At 40.3% G+C, this 20374-nt stretch overlaps 1 protein-coding gene across 4 annotated transcripts in view; it reads left to right on the forward strand.

Moving 5' to 3' along the window:
- Positions 1-8422: 8422 nt before the first annotated feature.
- The window catches only part of TMPRSS7 (transmembrane serine protease 7), a 33895-nt gene continuing 21943 nt past the window's right edge, over positions 8423-20374 (forward strand). For 3 of the 4 annotated variants that reach the window (XM_035315151.1, XM_035315152.1, XM_035315153.1), the window contains exons 1-4: positions 8423-8501; positions 12266-12348; positions 16212-16404; positions 16783-16913. In XM_035315151.1, coding sequence (XP_035171042.1) covers positions 8438-8501; positions 12266-12348; positions 16212-16404; positions 16783-16913 — 471 coding nt within the window. In that variant the 5' untranslated portion in view covers positions 8423-8437. Of the gene's footprint in view, positions 8502-12111; positions 12349-16211; positions 16405-16782; positions 16914-20374 lie in introns of those variants that run through there. The other variant, XM_035315150.1, reaches the window with a different exon arrangement.

The raw sequence follows: 20374 nt of genomic DNA on the forward strand, positions 1-20374 counted from the left end.
GGAGGAATGATGATGTTTGTGTCCTTCAGCTGAGCGCAAACACTGTCCTCTATAAAAGTGGGAGGTATGGAGGAAGAAGGTTTCAGTTTTGCATGTTTTCTTCTTTCTTTAAGTGGCTGTGTACCAGCTGTAATGGGATGAATCATAAGCCTTAGGGTTCATCTAGAATTAATCTTTAGTTTCAAAGACAGTTTTGGCAAATGTTAACTTCTTCATAGTAATTTTAAAATAAAAGCGGTGATTTGTTCTTGTATTTTAGGATAATTTTCTTAAAATGATATGGCTAGTTTCATCTGTACTCTAGGTATAAGATTCACAGTTAAAGCTATCTGAGAACCATTAGCATGCTTTAAGCTTAAAAACCTTTCCTTGCAGTGCTATTTTTGGAGTCTCAGAATCTGAAAATGGAGGATGGGAACAGCTGGATTTCTTTGCTTGCAGTGACAAGGTGAGCTGTGAGCCCCAAGCAAAACACTGTGAACAGCAGAGCATGGACAGAATTGAATTGCAGTGGTTATGACTCCCATATATGAGGGATGATGCATGCACCCCATAATGGGCAAACAAAACCAAGGTGTTATTTTGATTCCTAGACTTTTTTTTTTTTTTTTTTTTTTTTTGAAAAGGGCAAGGGGGAGAATGGTCTGACAGGAAAGAAAAACCTAAAAGCAAATGCTTCATACCTGCTACTGAAATGCTTGTTTTATAAGCATTAGGGCTTTTTTGGGGGAAGGAGGAAAAAAAAAAAATCAAATTAGAAACTAAATTAATTAGAAGATCAGATAGATTTAAATTTACCTTTCCAATGAGGAGGTTTGAAAGAGACTTTGAAACACAGGGAAATATGGGCAGAGGAAAATATGCTTTAGGGGAAATAAGAGTAGAGTGGAGGGGACTGCTAGGAGGGGGAACCAGATGCCCTTTATGAAAAAGGAGGATCACCACCTTTGTGAGGAGATGAATGAACTCTGCAGATGGAAACATAAAACAGTCAGACTGAATGTCACCAATACCACTCCTTCTGTCATTGCAGATCACTAAGGATCTTGAATTTTATTTGTCCCTTTGGCCAACACTTAGATATTTCCAGTTAATATTGCTGATTTAAACCTGTGTTTAGCAAGTGAGGGTGAAGGTTCCGTCATCTTGGCTGGCAATGAGGGAGGGCGGATCTTGGTGTGCATTAGTGGGAAGTTGCTCATAGCAGAGACCGATAATGTACCTTGCTTGAAGAGAACTGGCACTTGTTTGTTTACTTGGCTGTCTAAAAATAAGACTGAATGCACAGCAAAATGAATGTGCTCTTTCCAGAGCCTCACCTCTGCACAGGCGAAGCTGCTCTGTTGTGTGAGCTGTCCCCATGGCTGGTGGGAGCTACTGATCTGAAGAAACAGAGGACAGCAAGAGCCCATCAGAACCTCTTCATTCTGAAATTTACTCATTCATGAGTATCTATCAATCAAAAGGAAACCAGAACCTCCAAAAGAACGATGGGGTTGTTGTTTCTTTTTTCATCCCTGAAACCATTTTGTTCTTTGAGGCGAGGAAAAATAACTCCAAAAATAGCTCTTTATAGAACATTACTTATGAGCTGGGTGCTTGTAACTACACTTTGTCCTTTGAGATAAAGGTTGTGGCTATTGCTTAGTGTTTTACAGAATAAATCATGTTTTCCCCTTTGGGATTCTTTAAAAATGCAAGTCACTTCTAAGATGCACTGTGGTGTCTGGGAGTCCTTTAAAATCATTAGGAGGAGAAAATGAAACGTATTATGAAGAATTCTTGAAGAAAAACCTTCATTTTTCCAACCAATTTAAAATGTAGGAATTGTTATACATGGCTTCCTTACTCTCCCCTAGAAACACAGGGAGATTGGAGTCTAAATCTTTTCTTCTTAAAATAGGTGGATATAGAGCTTTTGTGGATATGACAGAAAGCCTGAGACATGATCAGTCTGGGACAGATTCAGAAATATGGTCTCTTGAACATGAAACTAACAAAAGAATCACTTCAGTGTAAGCGTGTGAGAGTGCAGTGGGGCCCTTACAGCTGCCTCCTGGTAATGGTTCTGCAGGAGGAACATTGACAGCTCTGCATGTTACTTGTTACTGACAAGACTGAGAAACCAGGTGCCATTACACTGTGCAAGGTCCTAAGCTATGCAAGGATGGGTCCAGGCTGTCCATGTAAAAGCACAGGCACTTCTTGCCTTACTTGGGTTGTTATGTGGTCATGGCAGTAAAAGCTGTTAGGAGGATGGCTATCTCAGCATTTCAGATGATCCTAAATTGTTTCTCCCTTTCTTTGGACTTCATAAAACACCATGAGGAATCCATCTTGCCTGTTAAAATATATCCCCTACAAATCTGAACAGACAAAAAGTAGGAAGATGACTAGTCAACCTGGAAGTGTGTATAGGATGCTGTGTCTGGAGGCCAAAGCATGGAAGCTCAGAGCAGTTCTGTAGCAAGGTAGAAACACCAGAGTCTCTTTGGGTTTGTGTATTATAGTACACAAAGGACTCAGCATGGGGACCTTTGCTTTTCAGACAGAAAAAAACACTGAAATTTTGCTACAGCAGGCAAATGTAGTTTGTGACCAACTAGGCACCGTGCTCATAGACACATAATTTGTCTGTTTTGTGTTTAACCTTTTGATCCTCGAGTACTGATCCTTAAAGAAATCTCAGGTGGCTCCCCCAGTTTGGCAAAGTGCTGATCAGACTTGTTTCCCTAATGGTCTTCAGTAGATCCACTTTACCTTTTGTGATGTATCAGCTCTAAGACTGAGAGGGCTGAACCTCAGGCTGTCCATCTGAAAGAAGATGGAATACGGAGTAGGGATTGCTTCTGAAAATGAAATATATTTTAACTTCAGGTACACCTTCTGTCCACAGAGCTGTCTCAAGCAGCATTGCTGAGAGATGTTACACAGTTCCATCAATCAACAGTGCTGGAGGAAGGTGCACAGCTACCTTGAGTTTAGGCTGTATGGAGGCCCAAGGCCTTCTCTCTTCTAACTTACACACACAACAGGCACGGAAGGTTAAAAAAAAAAAAAAGCCCAGAGTTGTAGTTCAAAACACGTATTGGTTTTTAGTCAGGAATGTGATGGCATCTCAAACAGAGCCAACAGGGCTGCAGCTCTCCTTTGTGCAAACAACTCTTCAGTTCTTGCAACTTTGTCATTTAACCACGAGTGCATAAGGGCACTGTCATAGGTACGTCATGACCAAATCTGATGCTTTGAATTCCTTGTGCTGTAAGCAATGTACCAATGGCCTTCTCTCTAATGCAGAACCTAGAAGCAGACAGAGGAGAAACAAATACGGCGTATAGGGATCACAGTAACAAGTTTAGTATTTAGACTTGCATTTTTGTTTGTATTAGTTCAGATGCTCTTAACTTCTGCCTGTTATCACACTGCACTCAGCCAATCTGGTGAGCTTAAGAGCCCTTAATGAAGATTACTGCTCCTGCAGCTCAGAGGTGTTGCCTGCAAGTACTCAAAGACTTCAAGGTCAGGGGGGATTGCATTGATCTAGCTAGAACATCAGGAGCATCTCTGGGGAAAAAAATAAGTCTGAACCTAGAATGTGTGATTTAGTGAATTGGAGTCAGTGCAATTCTTGGTTAGGTACAAATCAAACACAAAAACCACCTTTGCTTAAAATTTTCCTAGCTAAATTGATGATGCCAACTTCCTGGTGTCCCTCCCTGTTAATTAAAGGACTGAAAAACATACTTAACCTCAGTAGATCTTTTTGATAAGTAATGATAGCTACCAAACCTCTGGATGAGGGATGACACCAGCAGTGTCGGTGACCCCCAGGTCACTTCTAGGGGGCTGTAAGTTGAGCTGCCCCATAATCCCTGAATGAAGAGGTTGAAACTGAGTGAAATAGCTTGTTTAAAACTTGGAGGGGAAAATCTGTTTAATAGCAGGTTAATTTGCATTAGTTGCTTTAAAACCAAAACAGCTTAAAATAGCAAGTGCTTGCTGTAGGCTGTTACTGTCTGGATGATAAGTGTCACAAGACACTGAGACCAGACAGAGTGGGGAGAAAAGGTAGGTGTAGGTTACCCAAATGCCATGATGAAGTACTTTAGGTGGAAAAAAATGGAGGCAGAAAAAAAACCCCCCCCCTCCCCCCCCCCCCCCCCCCTTTTGTTCCATCCTCCTATTTTTAACATAATCAGAGAAATAGAAATGAGGTGAAAGGCCAAGAATGAAAGCTTGGCTATCTTTTTGAAAGACAGAGGAAGATGAGGAGTTAGATTTCCCATGTTGTGTTTTTTATTCTGGGTCATCAAAGATATTCCCTGCTTAATTGCAAGGAAAACACAACTGCGGAAAGGCACAACAGCATGTTACATTGCCATTTAATAGGAAACTTGATTTGTGGCTAATGGGTAGCTAGGCTGGCAGGAGGATTGTGGAGGCTTTGGGCCTAGTGCTCACTAGGGGAGAGGCTGCAGTCCTAGATATGTAAGTGATGCATCTTTGATTCTCTTACACTAAACAGTGACCTGTTTTCAGCTGGGCATGCATTAAGGCAACTGACTGCTAGCTATAAAGGCATGGGAAGAGTGATACTTACCTTCCATGTGACACATAAGTTTTGAGGATGGTACTTGGACATCACCAGTCAAATGCTCCTTAGTCCTGGCCTATAAAAGAACATGAGACTGAGCACTCGGATAGATGGGAGCTTGCACATCAGCACACACCATCACCTCGAAGCTACAAATGGTGTTTGTGCTTGGCTGAAGTACTGCCACAGCCTGACTTCTGTAGAAGGTACTGTCACTGGCTTCAGCTCTAGGCATACCAGGTTAATCTCAATGTTGGAGAAATCCCTTGGTTTTATTTCTTAGAGGGAAAACATATCCCAGCACTAGGATAATCTAGTAGAATGATTGATGTATTCTGCATCAATGTTCCTTGTCTTGCTCCCTGCCACATTTAGCTGTCCAGTCTCATGCAAGCGAAAGAAATTGAGAGTAAAATTAGCTGGTGGCCCCAGGAAGAGGCGAGTGGTGCAAGACCATTAACTGATGGAATTGCATGGCTTGTCAGTCCTTAAAATGCCACAGACTGATAAATGGATGCTGTGGCTGAAAGATATGCTCACTTAGCCTTTTTGCTTTAATTGAAATTGATGGAGATATGAATAACTAAGCTGTTCTCAGTCTGCACAGGCAAGGCAAAATAGCTCTATTAGTGCTCAGGGAAGCTGATATGCATGGCAGTCAACTGCTTCCTTTCAGATTATATGCTCTGTCAATGGCAGTTATGTATTGTGTCTGGATCTCTGAAGAGAGAGTTCAATTGCCTCTGATTTTCAAGATGATTTTGTCTGTTGGAAACTATTTTGGTTACATCAGAGGCCTCTAGTGCATAGTTGGTAAGAATGAGAAATGAAGGAAGAGTTCAAGGAGAAGAAAAATAAGTATGAGTGTTATGATTTGAATGTACATGTCTGGATGGCCAGGGTGTGACAAGTAAGCAGCATGGTTTTCATTCAGTGAAGGAGGTGCAAAGGTGATGCTAAAACCTAAGTTAGTAGAAGACTATTAATTGGTTAATATTTAGTAGGCAATTGTCATCCACTTCTGTACTTTTGTAAAAGTTTAATTTCAACTTGCTCACAACTTAAACTTCCCAGAACATTTAAGAGACATCTATTCTGTGCATGTTTCCTCTCCTGTGAGGGAACAGATGTATCCAAAATGTTAATGATTCACCTGTGTGTGTGCAGATCTTTGAAGAGTACAAATACCATACTAGTTATTATCAGTACATGTTTATCGAAAGCATAAACTAAATAAATAATAAATAATCTCTAGGTTCAAGCCTAGCTGAATTTGTGATTCAACTTCAGTTATTCAAAAGGACAGTCAAAATGTTTTCTTCCTCTCTTGGAGGGGGGGGGAGGACATGCTGAGGTTTGTAGCTCTCAAGAGCAACCTATTAAGTCAGTGGGTTGATATTCACAAGTTGCATCTAGGATCCTATCAGTTAAAGAAGGAAGAGAGATTGGTTCTGAACTGATCATGGTCAGAAAGGAAAGACTTGTTATAAAGAAGATTTTGTAGAAGATTGTTCAAATCTAAAATAATTGCCTCTTTTCTATCTGTAGCCAAAGGTGAAATTACGATTCATCTTCTTTCTTGAATGCTTTTCTTTCACCACTGACTATAGTCTAAGTCCGGAAAATAAGGTTGGTTTTATATGTCTGACTTTTAGGCAGCCTGAGGTAAGTAAGCTGTTCCCTATCTCATCTAGCTTAGCATTAGGTTTGTGTGGTACCACATGATTTTCTATTTTTATTTTTTTTCAGGAAGCTGAATTGCTGGTATTTTGTCTTTCTCTGTGCAATCTCTGTAATAGAGGTAAGCAGCTCAGCTGTGGCTTGAGGCTGTTGTGTACATCTTCTGAAGCCTTGAGGCTGTTGTGCACATCTTCTGCAATCTTACCATTAATCTCAGACCCAGTGGGCTGGAGTGGGGGGATAGAAGGGACGTGTCACAGATAAGGCTGAGCTGCCCCTGGTTTTGTGAGGGTCTTGGAGAGATGGAAGCAAAGTTAGGCTGTCAAACAAATGTGCAAAAGGAAGCCACAGCCCTGAGAGACAATGATGCGAGTAAAACCAAATGTCGCAGTCAGTGTGTCAATAAATGGAGAAGTCTGTGGTTTGTGACAGTGGGTTTTGTAACAATGCAAAAAATAAGAAGGTGGAACTAGTCTGAAAGCTATGACAAGGGCAAGAAAACAGAACGTCCTGAAACTAATCGATGTAGGTATTATGTTGACTCAGGTCAGAAAGAGGTAACATGCATGCTTTGATACATGTTACTTGCAGGAGAAGAAATGAAGCTGCTTAAAAGCAGTTCATGCATGCAAAGTGATGGCTCAGAGCCAATGGCCACTTCTGGTGGACGTATGCAAAAGTACATTTCTTCACAGAGCTCAGAAGTGGAGTAATTGTCTCAATAACCTTTGACTCTGACCTGGAATCTGAGGTGCCCCTCAAAGAAACCTCAAAGTAAAGCTATCATTTGTGTTAAGATCTTTTTTGTTAAACCCGTTAAAGACTTTCTTATATAGGGAACACGCATTTAATGGCTAATGAAACTGGCAAAGCAGTGATACTCTTTCATAAAACAATTTTATTTCTCATGTGTTTTATGTCTTGTATTTGCTAACCTCTGTTAATAGGAAACAGAATGCACTTATCCTGGGGGAGGGAGCCCTCAAACACTGCTTCTGCTTTTTAGAAAGAGAGGAGGGAAAAGAAAATATACAACACAGCAATGATTTGGGCTAGTCTTGGCTAACAGGTGGATTACTACCCAGTCACTCACTCATTCCCCTCCTCAGCTGGAAGTGGAGAGAAGACAGGAAGAGTAGGAAAGAGGAAAAATGTTGTGGGTTGAGATGAAGATAATTAGATCACTTTCAGGCAAAACAGGATCTACTCGGGGAAAATTGTTTTAATTTGTTGACAATTAAAAACATAGCTACTAATTTGGGTAGTGGGAAACAAAAAGACAAACTTGGAAACAACACAGCCAGGTTCATCCTCACTCCTGACTTATCTACTTGTTAATTCCCCCATAGTCCTGAGCAGTTCAGCAGGGATGGGGGGTTATAGTTTTCCTCTGCCATTCCTTCCTTTTCCGGTGTAGGCTCTGCACAGGCTGCAGTCCTTCAGGAAAATCCATCCACTTTGGCACAGTTGCCTCCATGGGCTGTGTCACAGATATATGGTCCAGCACCTAGAGTACCTCTTTATCCTCTTCTGACCTTGGTTTTCCCTCTGTTTCTTGTTCCTTTTATTTCCTCATCTTCTCTTAATTAGCTTAGTTTTTGCCCTTTCTTAAGTATGTTTTCCAATGTATTTACACACCAAGCCACCAGCTTAGCTGATGGGCTTGGTGCCACCAGCTGGGCTGGTGGGCTCAGCTGTGTCCTGTGTGGTTACATTGGAGCCAGCTGGCACTGGCTCGATTCAGCATGGTGCAGTGCTTGTGTTTCTTTAGAGACCACCCCTGCAGCTCCCCACAGCCAATAACCTGCCTCCTATGCCCAATACAAACATTCAATTAGATGTGGTTAGTGATAAATTCTATTTTCTGCTTCATTTATTTCATACAGCTGGCTCAGATGCAGCTTAGGTATGTGAAAGGTGCATTACAGTGTTATTTACCACACTGAAGGAATGGGAATAATTTTTACCTCAGCTTGTGTTTGTCATCTGGAGGAAAATAGCACCTATTTTTCTTACCAGATTTAAAGCATACATTTAGCACTACAGCTTTTGATCGATTTTTATTGCGAACTTAATAACAAACATCACTGTTATTTTTATCTTCTCGGGAAAAAATATTTGAAGTTTATATTGCATAAGGCAAAGTGAAATCTGGAGATATTTATGCTTCTCCAGAGCATAAAAAACTTACAGCATAATCATGCAGAAGACACTGATCCTGACAAAGGTAAAGGGTTTCTCGGTACAATGCTCTATTAATCAGTGGATCAGCTTTTGAAGTAATGTTTGTATGGTATTAACTCCTTGTGCTCAGTTTGGAAGGTTTCAGCATCAGGTGAACAAAGACATCACAGTAGCCACCTGTAATGGTGGTGGCGGCAGTTGCTGTGTGCTGAGAGGAGTGAGAGGCTTGTGAGTTGTCTGAGGGGGGCTTCTGAGTCCTGATGCCCTGTGTTGGTCTCGTGGCAGAGATTTCAGGGCCCTGGTGAGAAAAATAAAGGACTCAGGAGCCTAGATAATGTTTTCCTCAATCCTCTCTGTAATGGGGAGAGACAATGGTGTAGATGAGCTACTCTATAGGCAACTGGGGAAAGTCTTGGGATTGGTTGCTGTCTACATTATGGGAGACTTCAACTTGTCAGACATAAAATGGGATTATCATACTGCTGTGACAAGTAAGGCTGGGAAATTCCCAGAGCATGTTGAAGTTGGCTCACTCCTGTACTTGTGACAAGAAGTCACCAAGGGAAGGAGACCTCCTGGATCTGTTGTTTGAGAACAGGGGAAAGCCTTGTGAGAGAGGTGACAGTAAGTGTCTTGGCTATAGTAATCATGAATAAGCTGAGTTCAAGATTGTTGGTGTAAGGAGAACAAAAAATCAGCAGAATTGCCACCCTGTCCTTTAAGACGGCAGATTTTAAGCTTCTCAGGGAACTAGTTAGCAGCATCTGCTGGGATCTGCTCTAGTTGGTTTAGGGGTCCATAAGAGCTGGTTGCTTCTCAAGAGCCACCTGTTAAAAGCCCAGGGGCAGGCAACCCCACTATGCTGCAAGTCAGGCAAGCAGGGTGGAAGACCAGCCTGACTGAACAGTAACTGTGTCTGGAACTAGGGCAGAACAAGAAGATATATGACCTCTGGAAGCAAGGCCTTGCTTCATGGGGAGAATACAAAGCTGTAGTCTGCATCTGCAGGGAGAAAAGCCAAAGCCCAACTTGAATTGACAATGACCAGTGTGGTGTCAGGCAACAAAAAAAAAAGGCTTTTTCAAGTTTGTCAACAGCAAGAACTGGTCCAAGGAAAAGATTGGGCTGATACTTGGAGGTGGAAAGGGCAGAGGTGTTTAATGCCTCTTTTACTTTGGTATTTAACAGTAATGAAAGATCTTGGGCTACCTGGACCTGGAGGACCATGACTTGGGGAGCGGTGACTTTGTGGTCATTGAAACAGTAAGGGACCAGTTGTATCAGCTCAACATATGTAAGTCCATGAGACCTGATGGGATTCACCAGAGAGTGCTGAAGGAATTAGCGGATGTTAGAGCTGGACCCCTCTCAGCAATTTACTGAATATCAGGGTAGTCTGGGGACCAGAAGCTAGCCAATGTTATATCTGCCCACAAACAGGGCATGAGAGAAGACCCAGGAAACTAAAGGCCTATTAGTATAACCTCAAACCTTGGAGAAGTTGTGGAGAAGATTGTCCTGGAAGATACTGAAAGGTATTTAAAGAACAAAGCTATTATCAGGCATAGTCAATGCAGGCTCATGAAGGGTAAATCCTGCCTTAGTGATTTGTTCTTCTATTATAAGATAGAAGAACAGAAGGCAGTGTATATAATCTTTCTGAATTTCTGTAGGGATGTTAATGCTATCCCTCATAGCATCCTTCTGGATAAATTGTTCAGCTGTGAGATAAACAGGTTCACACTATGCTGGGTGATGAACTGGCTTGATGGTGGAACTCAAAGGGTTGTAGTAAATGGGGCTGCATGCAGTTGTCACTAGCAGTGTTCATCAGGGCTCAGTTTTAGGGCTGATTATGTTCAATGTTTTTTATCAATGGTCTGGATGCATGAGTGGAGTGCATCCTCAGCAAGTTTGCTGGTGATATTAAACTGGGAGGTGCTGTTCACTCCCTTGGTGGGATGAGAGGACTTGCAGAGGGATCTAGATCAATTGGAGCATGAAATCCAATATAGGAAAATACCTGGTTCTGTGTTTGGGACAGAATAATGCTGGACACATGTATGCACTGGGAGGCGAGTGGCTGGAGAGCAGCTCAGCAGAAAGGGATTTGGGGGTGCTGGTCAGCAGCAGGCTTAACATGAGCTGGTAGCATGCTCTGGCAGGCAAGAGGGCAAACCACATTTTAGGATTCATGAAACATAGCCAGATGGCCAGAAGAGATGATTGTCCCACTGTATGTAGTGCTGTTGCAGTCTCACCTTGAATACTGTGTGCTGTTCTGGTCTCCAAAATAAAGAAAGGATGTTAAGGTCCTTGAAGGCCTCCAGAGGGCAAGAGAGCTGGTAAGAGGAAGGCATGTCCTGTGAGGAGAGGCTGAGGGCACTTGTGTTGTCCCATCTGGAGAACAGAGTGCTCAGAGGTGATCCCGCTGCTCTCTGCAACTACATTCTGTTCTTCTATTCTAGTTCTGGCAAAATAAAGTGGTGTGCTTTTTGTTGTTGTTGTTTTGTTTTTAACTGGGAGATGAAAGAATTATAGTAATGTAGGATAAGTCAGTAGTGTTCCCTCCCTTCCCCCCCCCCCCCCCCCCTTAAAATACTAAAGAGTTAAGGCCCAGAACTTATGATATCATGCTATATGGATAAAACACTTTGCAGTTCTAGCAGAAATAATAAAGAAAGACTGAGGGATAAATATCATGCTTCAAAGACAAACATGCGGAGAAGAAGTATCTTGGTTTACAAGTACATTATGTAACTCTAGGATTTGTTTGCCCCATAGTCAAAAAATTCTATTGTTGGTTATGCCTGTGGAGCGTAGGTCTTGCAGCCAGAACTATAACAGGTGAGTTCCATGCATCTTTTCTCTTCTATACCTCTGCATTATTATGTTGCTAAATTTGTTAAGGTTTTTAGTCTAGGTTTGATATCTTTGAAGATAAACTCAGAATGTGCACAATTTTAACAATAAAAACTTTGCCTTTTTCCAGTTCCCCTTTTTCTAGTGCCACTTCTGAACATGTCCCAAGGAAGGAAATGAAACTGTTAATCACTTGAAAGTAAAGGAAGCTCTATAGTTAGCATCCATTGAGGGAAGTACTGTTTTACATCCCCTATAAATATTTAATTACCAAAGAAAGTAGGATGGGACTGTTATGGTACAAGTGACTTCCTGCATTTGGTTGCAAAAAGGCGTCTCAGTTGGAAGTTTGTTCTATTTTAACAACAAAACATGTGTTGTCTGAAGCAGCTTACTTCTAGGTTGCAATAACCAAATGACCAAATTTGAATTTTGAAAAGGTACCTCACAAAATCCTGTAAGAGTCAAAATGCTATTTTTGTTTGAAATGGTCATTTGCTACTTGCAGCACTCTTGCTCAAGGTGCTTATATTTATTTTCCTTCTTCATAGCTGCATAATTTTTCTCTCATATTTGTTTTACTTGCTACTTTTTCCTTGTTCATGGCAACTAATGTGATTAGGTTTTAATGTTGCATAGATTTTAGCACTGTGATTGGATGTGTTAACAAGCTGGAGTCTATTTCAGCTTAAAAGAAAAGACTATGAAAAGCCTATTTTATTCAGACTGACTTTGATGTCTAAAGTTACTTGATAGCATCTTCTAATATTCACAAATGAGCAACAGGGCAGATGAGATTACAATTGGAAACTCATCAGAGTAAATTGATGCCTCTTTTGGTCCTGGTCTTTGCAGTTAGCTGTCTTCAGCTTCAGAAGCAGGAGCAGTGCCTAGGGGAAAAGTGCAAGGCTTTTAAAATTATTTTTTTTAATATTTTTTTTTTAGCTGGGACAAGCAATCAAATTAATTGTGCTAGAATGGATGAAAAAAATGATCACCCAGCAGCTAAACCTGAAGATGAACTAAGTGTAAGTAGGCTGGCTTAAGCATTCTTGATTTCATACACTTCTTCGCACTGGTAGATCTGCTATGATCTAATTATCAAATATTAACTTTGACATTTCAGTTGGATTTGTTATACCTTTCTATTTTACAGCTCAGTTTGAAAATGTCAATGCTTGTTAGTGCACCTTCAGATTTCTAATAACATGCATTTTCAGGCTGAAATAATGGGATGACTACAGTGACGATATGAAAGGCTACTGTTGGTGTTGTGGCAGCATCTTTTTCCAAAAAGAAATCAATTTCTAGGCAAGAAAGTCTACATTAGAGTAGGTGAAATGTTTTGTTTATCCCTGAAAAGATATAAGAGAGGATTACTGCATGACTGTTAACTCCTGACAACAAAGTGGTTAAATAATTTAGTATGTAGTGATTAGTCAAATTGCAGTTTTAGCTGGAAACCACTTCTAGAATATAGGAAATAAATTGCAGTAGAGAGAAAACTGAATTAAGAATTGTTATTTTTATTCAAGGAAGGGAACAGCTGAACTTTACTATTGTTTTCCTTAATACAAAGTGTTTGTGTTAAACTATTTAACTTAAGGACATATTATAATGTGGAGCACAACATTCAGTATTGCTCTGAATCCCAGGTAACCGAGAAGTCTGCCTTGCAAGCTTTGATACATGAAGTGCATTTTTTAAAGATTACAGTTGCAGAAGATGAAATGAAGACACTGTTCCCAGCATACATTTATATTCCAGTGGTGTCAATCCTGAGCAGTCTTTATTGATCCTTGACAGAGATCTCTGTACCTAATTTTTAAGAATAAATCTGTCAGGTTAGCTCTACAGACATCAATGAGAATGATATATAATGACTTAAATATGTTATTCTTGGGTGAATCTTGGTAAAAGCAGCAAGTGTCCGCACTGATCCATAAAGCAGCCCTAAGTTCAGGTGTCAGAGCTGAGAGCTCATCAAGCTGTCTCAGGTTGTCCTAGTGAACACCTGAGAGTATAGCGAACTTAACAGGATAGATCATAGCTTTAAACAAACAGGCAATTTGGGTTTGATCCTTAAACAGAATTGTACTTAAGGTTAAAAAACAAATTTGGAAGACAGGCAAACTTAGTCCTTTTTGAAAGCACTTGGAAAATAAGTGCTGGTAGTTACCTAGACAGAAGATACGAGACTGGAATCTTTCAGTTGCATATTTTCCCATTTAGTTAGTGGAAATTGTGAAGTGTTCTACTGGGTCTTATTATTCTAGTATTCAACTTACTCATTCTTCAACTCACTTTTGTACACTGTCAACACTGAGACAAAAGGTTATCTGTTGTTTTTAATTATGGGCTTGAAGGAGGATCTTTGTGATGATGGAGCTTATGTTCTCTCTGTGAGGATATGGAGCTCTCTTACCAAAAGCGTTACTAGGGCATAATATTAGAGAATCACAGTAAAACATAGTCTAGTGGAAGCTTCTGAAGGGGATCTATCAAACACTTTAGTTCCAAACGGAGCTAACGTCGAGGTCAGGCCAGATTTCTTGGGGCCTTGTCCCACTGAGTTTTGTTTATCTGTGGGGACACAAATTCCCTGACCTCTCTGGGTATAGCCTAGGTGCCTGGCCCTCATGGTGAAACACTATATTTTCCATGTGTCCGGAAGGAATTTCCCTTGCTGCCACATGTGACTGTTTTGGCTCTCTCTTCACTGTGTATCACAGAGAAAATAGTGGTTCTGTGTTCTCTGTAACTCACAGTAAGTAGGGAAATCTATGACTAGCTTTACTTGCATGGATTTTTGCCTTCTTATTTCCAGCTAAATATCCCTGGAACGCTCACCTTCTCACTGTGTCATACATGCCTTAGCCCTTCACTTCTCTGTGGCTGTTCCCCGGAATCACTCCAGTTTATCAATGTCTCTGTTGTACTCATGGGCTCAGAACTGGATATAGTACTTCAGAAGTGGCTCTAATACTGCTGGGCAGAAGGAAACAACAACTTATTTCAGTTGATTTCACAGCAGTACTTTGGCAAACGGATAGTAATTATGCTTGGCATTTCCTGGGTGTCAAGCTCCAAAGGCATGTCTTTTTTTTTATAGTCACTGAATGAATGTAGCATTCCATGTTGGTAATTTGGAGTGCAATTCTTAGCTAGGTGCTTCCTGACTTTGATAGTGTTCTCCCTCCTCCAGTGAAAAATAGGGATTAAGAATGAGTCTTGTGCTCACATTCATTCTAGAGTAGACTGTAGGCTACAGGTTCTTGCTTTGTACCTTCTGAGAGGCTTTGAAGACAAGATGCTGGCAAATAGACTGCAACAAGTTGTCAGGCTGTCTCACTGTCTACACCTTGTAGGTCCGTAGATGTTAAGGAGGACTCTTCAGCCCAGGGAACTGCCAGATCTGCCCTAGATGAGGCATGTGCTGTTCTATGTGCATCTGCTCATGTGTGGTTGTGAGCTCTTCCATGTGTTACTGTCTGAGCACTGAAGTGGAAGAATGATGGGGCAGGAGTCTGTCCCTCAGCAGAGTGAGCCCACCTGCACCTTCAACAAATGATGCACCGATTATCACTGGGCTGTGTCAAAGATTGCTGGTTTGTGTTTCTGGGAGATGACAGCTCCAAATAGGTCCCAGTCCACAGGTGAGATCCACCTTGAAAATATCATTAAAATGAACTAAGCTGTCCCTAAGACCAAAACAAAAAAGAAGTGGTTGTGGTACAAGAAGGAAACATAACTATTTCTTGTAGTTATAATTCTGATATAGTTGGGTATTTGTATCTGAGACTCTCACAGACATTTTCTTCTGCAAAACAGACAAAACTGAATGGGTAAAATGCTTACAGGAAGTAAAAGCTTATCCTACAAATGCAGAAATGGTCAGAAAAGTAGTCTTTTGTACCTAGTTAAGAAAATATTTTTGAGTGTTTTTAGACAATCTGGTACTGTAGTTGAAAGCAGACCTTCTCCAGACCCAACCCCAGCAAGAACTGATGTACTCCTGTTCACCAGAGGGAGTTTGGTAAAGGAAGCTGGGCATCCAGGAGGAAGCTGTCCATACCCACTGTTCTCCTTCCTGGAAGGAAGCTGAGTACACTACCACTGGGACAGTTGTGACCTAAGAAGAAATTGAAGAGAGAAATAGAAGACGAAATTTCTAGGAATATTTCTTAGAAGAAATACTTTTTGGAACAGTGGTCATGTTTTGACCATGGGCTGGGAAGAAGTATGATTAGTGTGTCTACACGTGTTTCCCAGTTGCTTAGCATGGAAAGGACAAGCCATTATATATGGAAAAGGATTGACTATATGAATATCATATTACCACCTTCCTCCAGCTTCACACAAACAGAGGAATGACTGACTGGACTTGTCTGCCTGTGCACCAAACTTGCAACAAAACAGCAAAAGTTTGGGTGGTGAGATGGCTTGCTATGTCACGTTAGCAAGCCACTACTGAAAAGCTGCTGTTCTGCAGTACTTGTGTGTGTATATACATCTCAGCTGCAGCCAGTGCAAGGTAATTCAAGGCTACCTGCCCTTTAGACAAAATAGAGGTAACTTATGCTAATGAAAGATGCCCATGGATATAAGTATTTGTTATGATAGTTAATGTTAGATTGCTGTTGCATGGTGAGCTGTTCTCCTTGGGTACACTGTGTTTTTACATTCCGGTGCCATGGGGTTTGGCTCTGTTTTGTACCTGCAAGTGTCTGGACCTTACTTCATGCCTGCAGTTTTAAACTGCTACTGCATTAACAATAGTTTTGTATGTCAGTAACAGAAAAACGCATGTGGGATTCTGTTCTAGCTGTTGGTCAGTCAGCTGCTGTTTGCAATGTTCCACATTTGCTTGTTGTCTTCCACCTTGTTTTAGGTAGCCAACATCTCAGTCCAAATGGTATCTGCAGAAGATAAGTTGGCCAAGAGGATTCTGGCAAGGAAAAAACATGGCAAATTGAAGAAAAAAGAGAAGTTGCTGTGGAATTTTCAAAACAAAATAATTATTTTTACCCTCATTCTATTTATTTTAGGAGTTGTAACCTGGACTTTACTCTGGCTCTTCATTGGTGAGTTGCTGAAAGCTCACACCAATTTCAAATATCACTATTCCTAGTAGCACTTTGTTTTATATAGCAGTTCCTTGTAGGATCTCACTTGTCCTGAGGGCTCCTTCTAAAATAAGCATAAAACCTGGAATACCTTTTACACTTCACAGGGTTCAATGAACAAAGAACTATAGCAGCAGGCACAACTGCTGTTTTAGGAAGTGTGATTTCCCCCCCGCCCCCCCCCCCCCATCATTCAAATGACTTTGAATATACAAGGTTGGTTTGGTAGTCTTCTCCACTTCCAGGTTGAATAGATTAACTTTGGTTTAAAATCTGATCAGAAAAACATTTCATGATGACTTAAAAATAATTGAAGTCTGTCTTTTTTTCTTGCAGTGCAGGCAGAAAACAAAGATGTATTGTACTTTGTTGGGCTGTTTCGTGTTGCCAACATAGAATTTCTCCCAGAATATAGGCAGAAGGAATCGAAAGAATTTCTGTCTGTGGCACAGAATGTGCAGCATGTGGTAAGATGAGTGGGCTGCTTGGTTTAAAAAAAAGTAGCAAAAAGACCAGAGCTGTGATCAATAAGTGTCAATTTCAGGTGTCATCGAGTCTGCTGTGGTGTTTTGCTGTTTTTATTTTCCTTGTTTTTCTTTTCTTTTGGAAGACTGTGCAAAGGGTGCCTAGTTGAAGGCAGGAAGGAACTGTGTGCTTTTAGCTTGTTAACCACAAACTAAATTTTGTAAAGGTCTGTTTGACATATACATTGTCTAAAATTCTACACATTTTTCCCCCACAAACCAGTCTATGAATAGAGCTTTACAAAAACCCTTCAAAATATAATTGCCACTTTTGAGACATTGATGAAATCTTTTGCATTCCAAGTGGTATCTCCTGCCAGTCTTCTGCCTTAGAGCATCTATAATTACACGAGAGCTCTCATATGCTTTTACACTTGCATTTCCTTCTGGTGCCAGTTATTCCAAAGACCATTATTCCTCCCAAACGCCTTGCAACAGTCACAGCAGAAACAGCACTCAGTTGTAGGCAGTTACGGCTGCTCTACTGCAGGCAGAGGTGGGTGTCTCAATGCAATCAGAGATTCTTGAACAATAGCTAAGTTTTGGTCATCTTATAGCACGAATTCATGCTCCTGTTTACCAGCTCTTTCTTCAGAGAGATTTTCTGATGACCTGAAGTGTTTTCAGGCCAGGGGTGGGAGCACTGCAGGTATTGTCCTTCCTAATTTACCAGGGAGCAGCATCAACCTGCTGTGAGACATTTGTCTTGTTCTTGTCCCAGAGCATCCTGCCATCTTCTCACATGGCAGAGAGAGGTGACAGACAAGAACATGTGAACTGCAAGTGCCACCTTGGAAATGATTTCTTTTTCTCTAAACTCAGCCAATACTCACCAATAGACTTAGCACTGCTGATAATGTACATCTTGATTACATGACTATTGGCTAAAAAGGCTAGCAGGAATGTGGGGGATCTGGGTTTGTGAGGTTTTTATTTGATTATTTTTTTTTTCCTTATTGAAACCCTTTTGTTCATGACTCCTCTCAGAGGTCTCCAGAACAGTAGCAGAAGAATCTCTCAAGATATACTGTCAAAGGGGGAATGAGTCTAAGCAATATATATATAGAATCCCTCATAGCTTAATCTGGAGACAGAGTGACCTCTGCTCATTTTATTTAGGCCCTTAAACTGATTGTTTCACATTTGACAAGAATTTGGAAGTTTTGGACTAACATCCATATGACTTCCACGGCTTTGGCTTGAAAAGAATCCCAGTTACAGTCCCTCGGGCACTGACTAAGCAGCAGGAGGAGGTCTGAACAGCTTGAGGTACGTGCCACCTGGTGGTGCTAGTGGTGTGCCTCCTTGAACAAGAATAAGGAAGGTTACCATCGTGTGCTTATCCAAAGAACTCGTGAAAGGGGGAGCATGCTGTTCCCAGAGGCTGTCCCATATCAGGAAAGGGGCAGAATTTTCCCCCTCCAACATATTTTACACTGTGTATTGGAAAGAAATATATTAATGCCAAGTTTCTGGGGGGTAAATATTCACAAATGGAATGAAAAGGCAGAAGGCAGGAATTTCCCCATAAACAGTGGGGGGGGGGGGGGGGGGAGGAACCTTAAAAAAAAAAATACCCCCCCCCCCCCCCCCCCAAAAAAAAAGCTTCCCCCCAAACAAGCATAAAAACATACAACTTAAAGCAAAACAGAAGTGCCCCCTTAAAGAAAAAAAGCATGCAAAAACACCCTCCAAAACCAAAGACACTCTCAAAAAAACAAAAACCCCCAAAGGCAAAAAAAAAAAACAAACACAAAAACATTAAAAAAATCAAAACAAATCCAAAAAATTCAGCCCCCCAGTAAAACAGAAGCAAGAATAGGCAAATATAGACCATAAGCCAGAGGAAATGGAAAAAAAAACCACAGAAAATAAAATATACAAAAAAAAAAAAAAGAAAAAGCAAGTGAAGAAAAGGTATCACAAAAAACACCCCCCAAAAAAAATAACCAGAACCCACGAAAGCAAAATAAAAATATACAAAAATTCAAAAATCAAAATAGAAAAACAAAAGAAAAATACAATAAAAAGAACAAAGAATTCCCCCCCCCAAAAAGAAACAATAAAAAAAACTGCCTCAAAAGCAAAAAAGAACAAAAGGGAAATTAAATCATAAAACCAACAACAACAAAAATCCAACTACAAAAAAAAAGAAAGTAAAAAAGAAAAAGTAAACAAAAAGAAAAGAAAGAAAACACAGAAACAAACAAAAAACAGAGAAGGGGGGGGACAATAAAAAAAAATCCACAAAAGAAGGAAAAAAAAAAGTCAAAACACCCCTTGAAATAAAACAAAATGAAAACAAATCCCAAACTATGGTAACAAAAAAAAACAAAAAAAAATACCCATAAAACAATATAAAATGACAAGACATAAAACAACAGCAAAAAGGACGAAAAGCAAATAAAATTCCCTGTCCTCCAAAAACAAGGGAAGGAAACAACTGGAACAAATAAAAAGAAGAAAACATTTCATCTTAAAAACTCTTAAAACTCCATCAGAAAAACAGGACAACCCCCTAAAAATCTCCACCCTATAAAAAGAAAATAACTAAATCCAAGAAAGCAAAATATATATAAAAAAAGAAAGCAACAAAAAATATCCTAGCAATACTCTTATTTTAAATAAAATAAAAATACCGAATTTTTTAAAAAGGAGATAAAATACAAAACCCCATAAAAATAAAACAAGAAAAAATAATCAGCTTCCCAAGGTAAGAAAGAATTATAAAAATAAACTAATAAACCTTCCAAAAAACTAAAAACAAAAAACCTCACAGCCTCCCCGAGAAACAAGAATATCCTAAAACAAACAAAAAAGAACTGCTCCTAAGGAAAAAAAAAAAAATACTGTCAATAAATGAAAGAAACAAATGAAAGACAATATAAGATAAAGAGAAAAGAAAAACAAAGAAAAGCAGTAAGAAAAAAAAAAAGCAGAGCATAAAAAACAACCCACAAATAAATTAAAAAATCTTCCCCAAAGATAACACCCTCAAAGAGTTAAAACAAAAAATCACACACAAAATCTACAAAAATACACATGAAACAGAAATGAAAACAAAACCGGAACAAGAACAAAATTAGCAAAAAAAGTTTTTTTTTTTTTAAGGCAAAGCAAGCCCAACCCTATGCGACCACCTGGCTGCGGCCCCCTCTGGGGGCTATAGCTGTCCCGTGTCACTCTGAGAGGACAGGTCAGAGTTTTGGATTTCCAGAGGCCCCCTCCAGCCCCAGTCATGCCATGGCTTTGCAGAAGGGCTTGGACGCACCCTTAGCTACACCTTAGTGGCAGTCACTGCATGGCACGTCAAGGGCTCGTCTTCTTTTCCTGAAGACTGGCTCAAAAGGTTTGGCACTGGGAAAGGGCGGGGCCCTGCGTTTGAGATTGTTCTGGAAGAACAC

The sequence above is a fragment of the Oxyura jamaicensis genome, chromosome 1 (genome assembly GCF_011077185.1).
Source record: "Oxyura jamaicensis isolate SHBP4307 breed ruddy duck chromosome 1, BPBGC_Ojam_1.0, whole genome shotgun sequence".
In the NCBI taxonomy this organism is placed as follows: Eukaryota; Metazoa; Chordata; class Aves; order Anseriformes; family Anatidae; genus Oxyura; species Oxyura jamaicensis.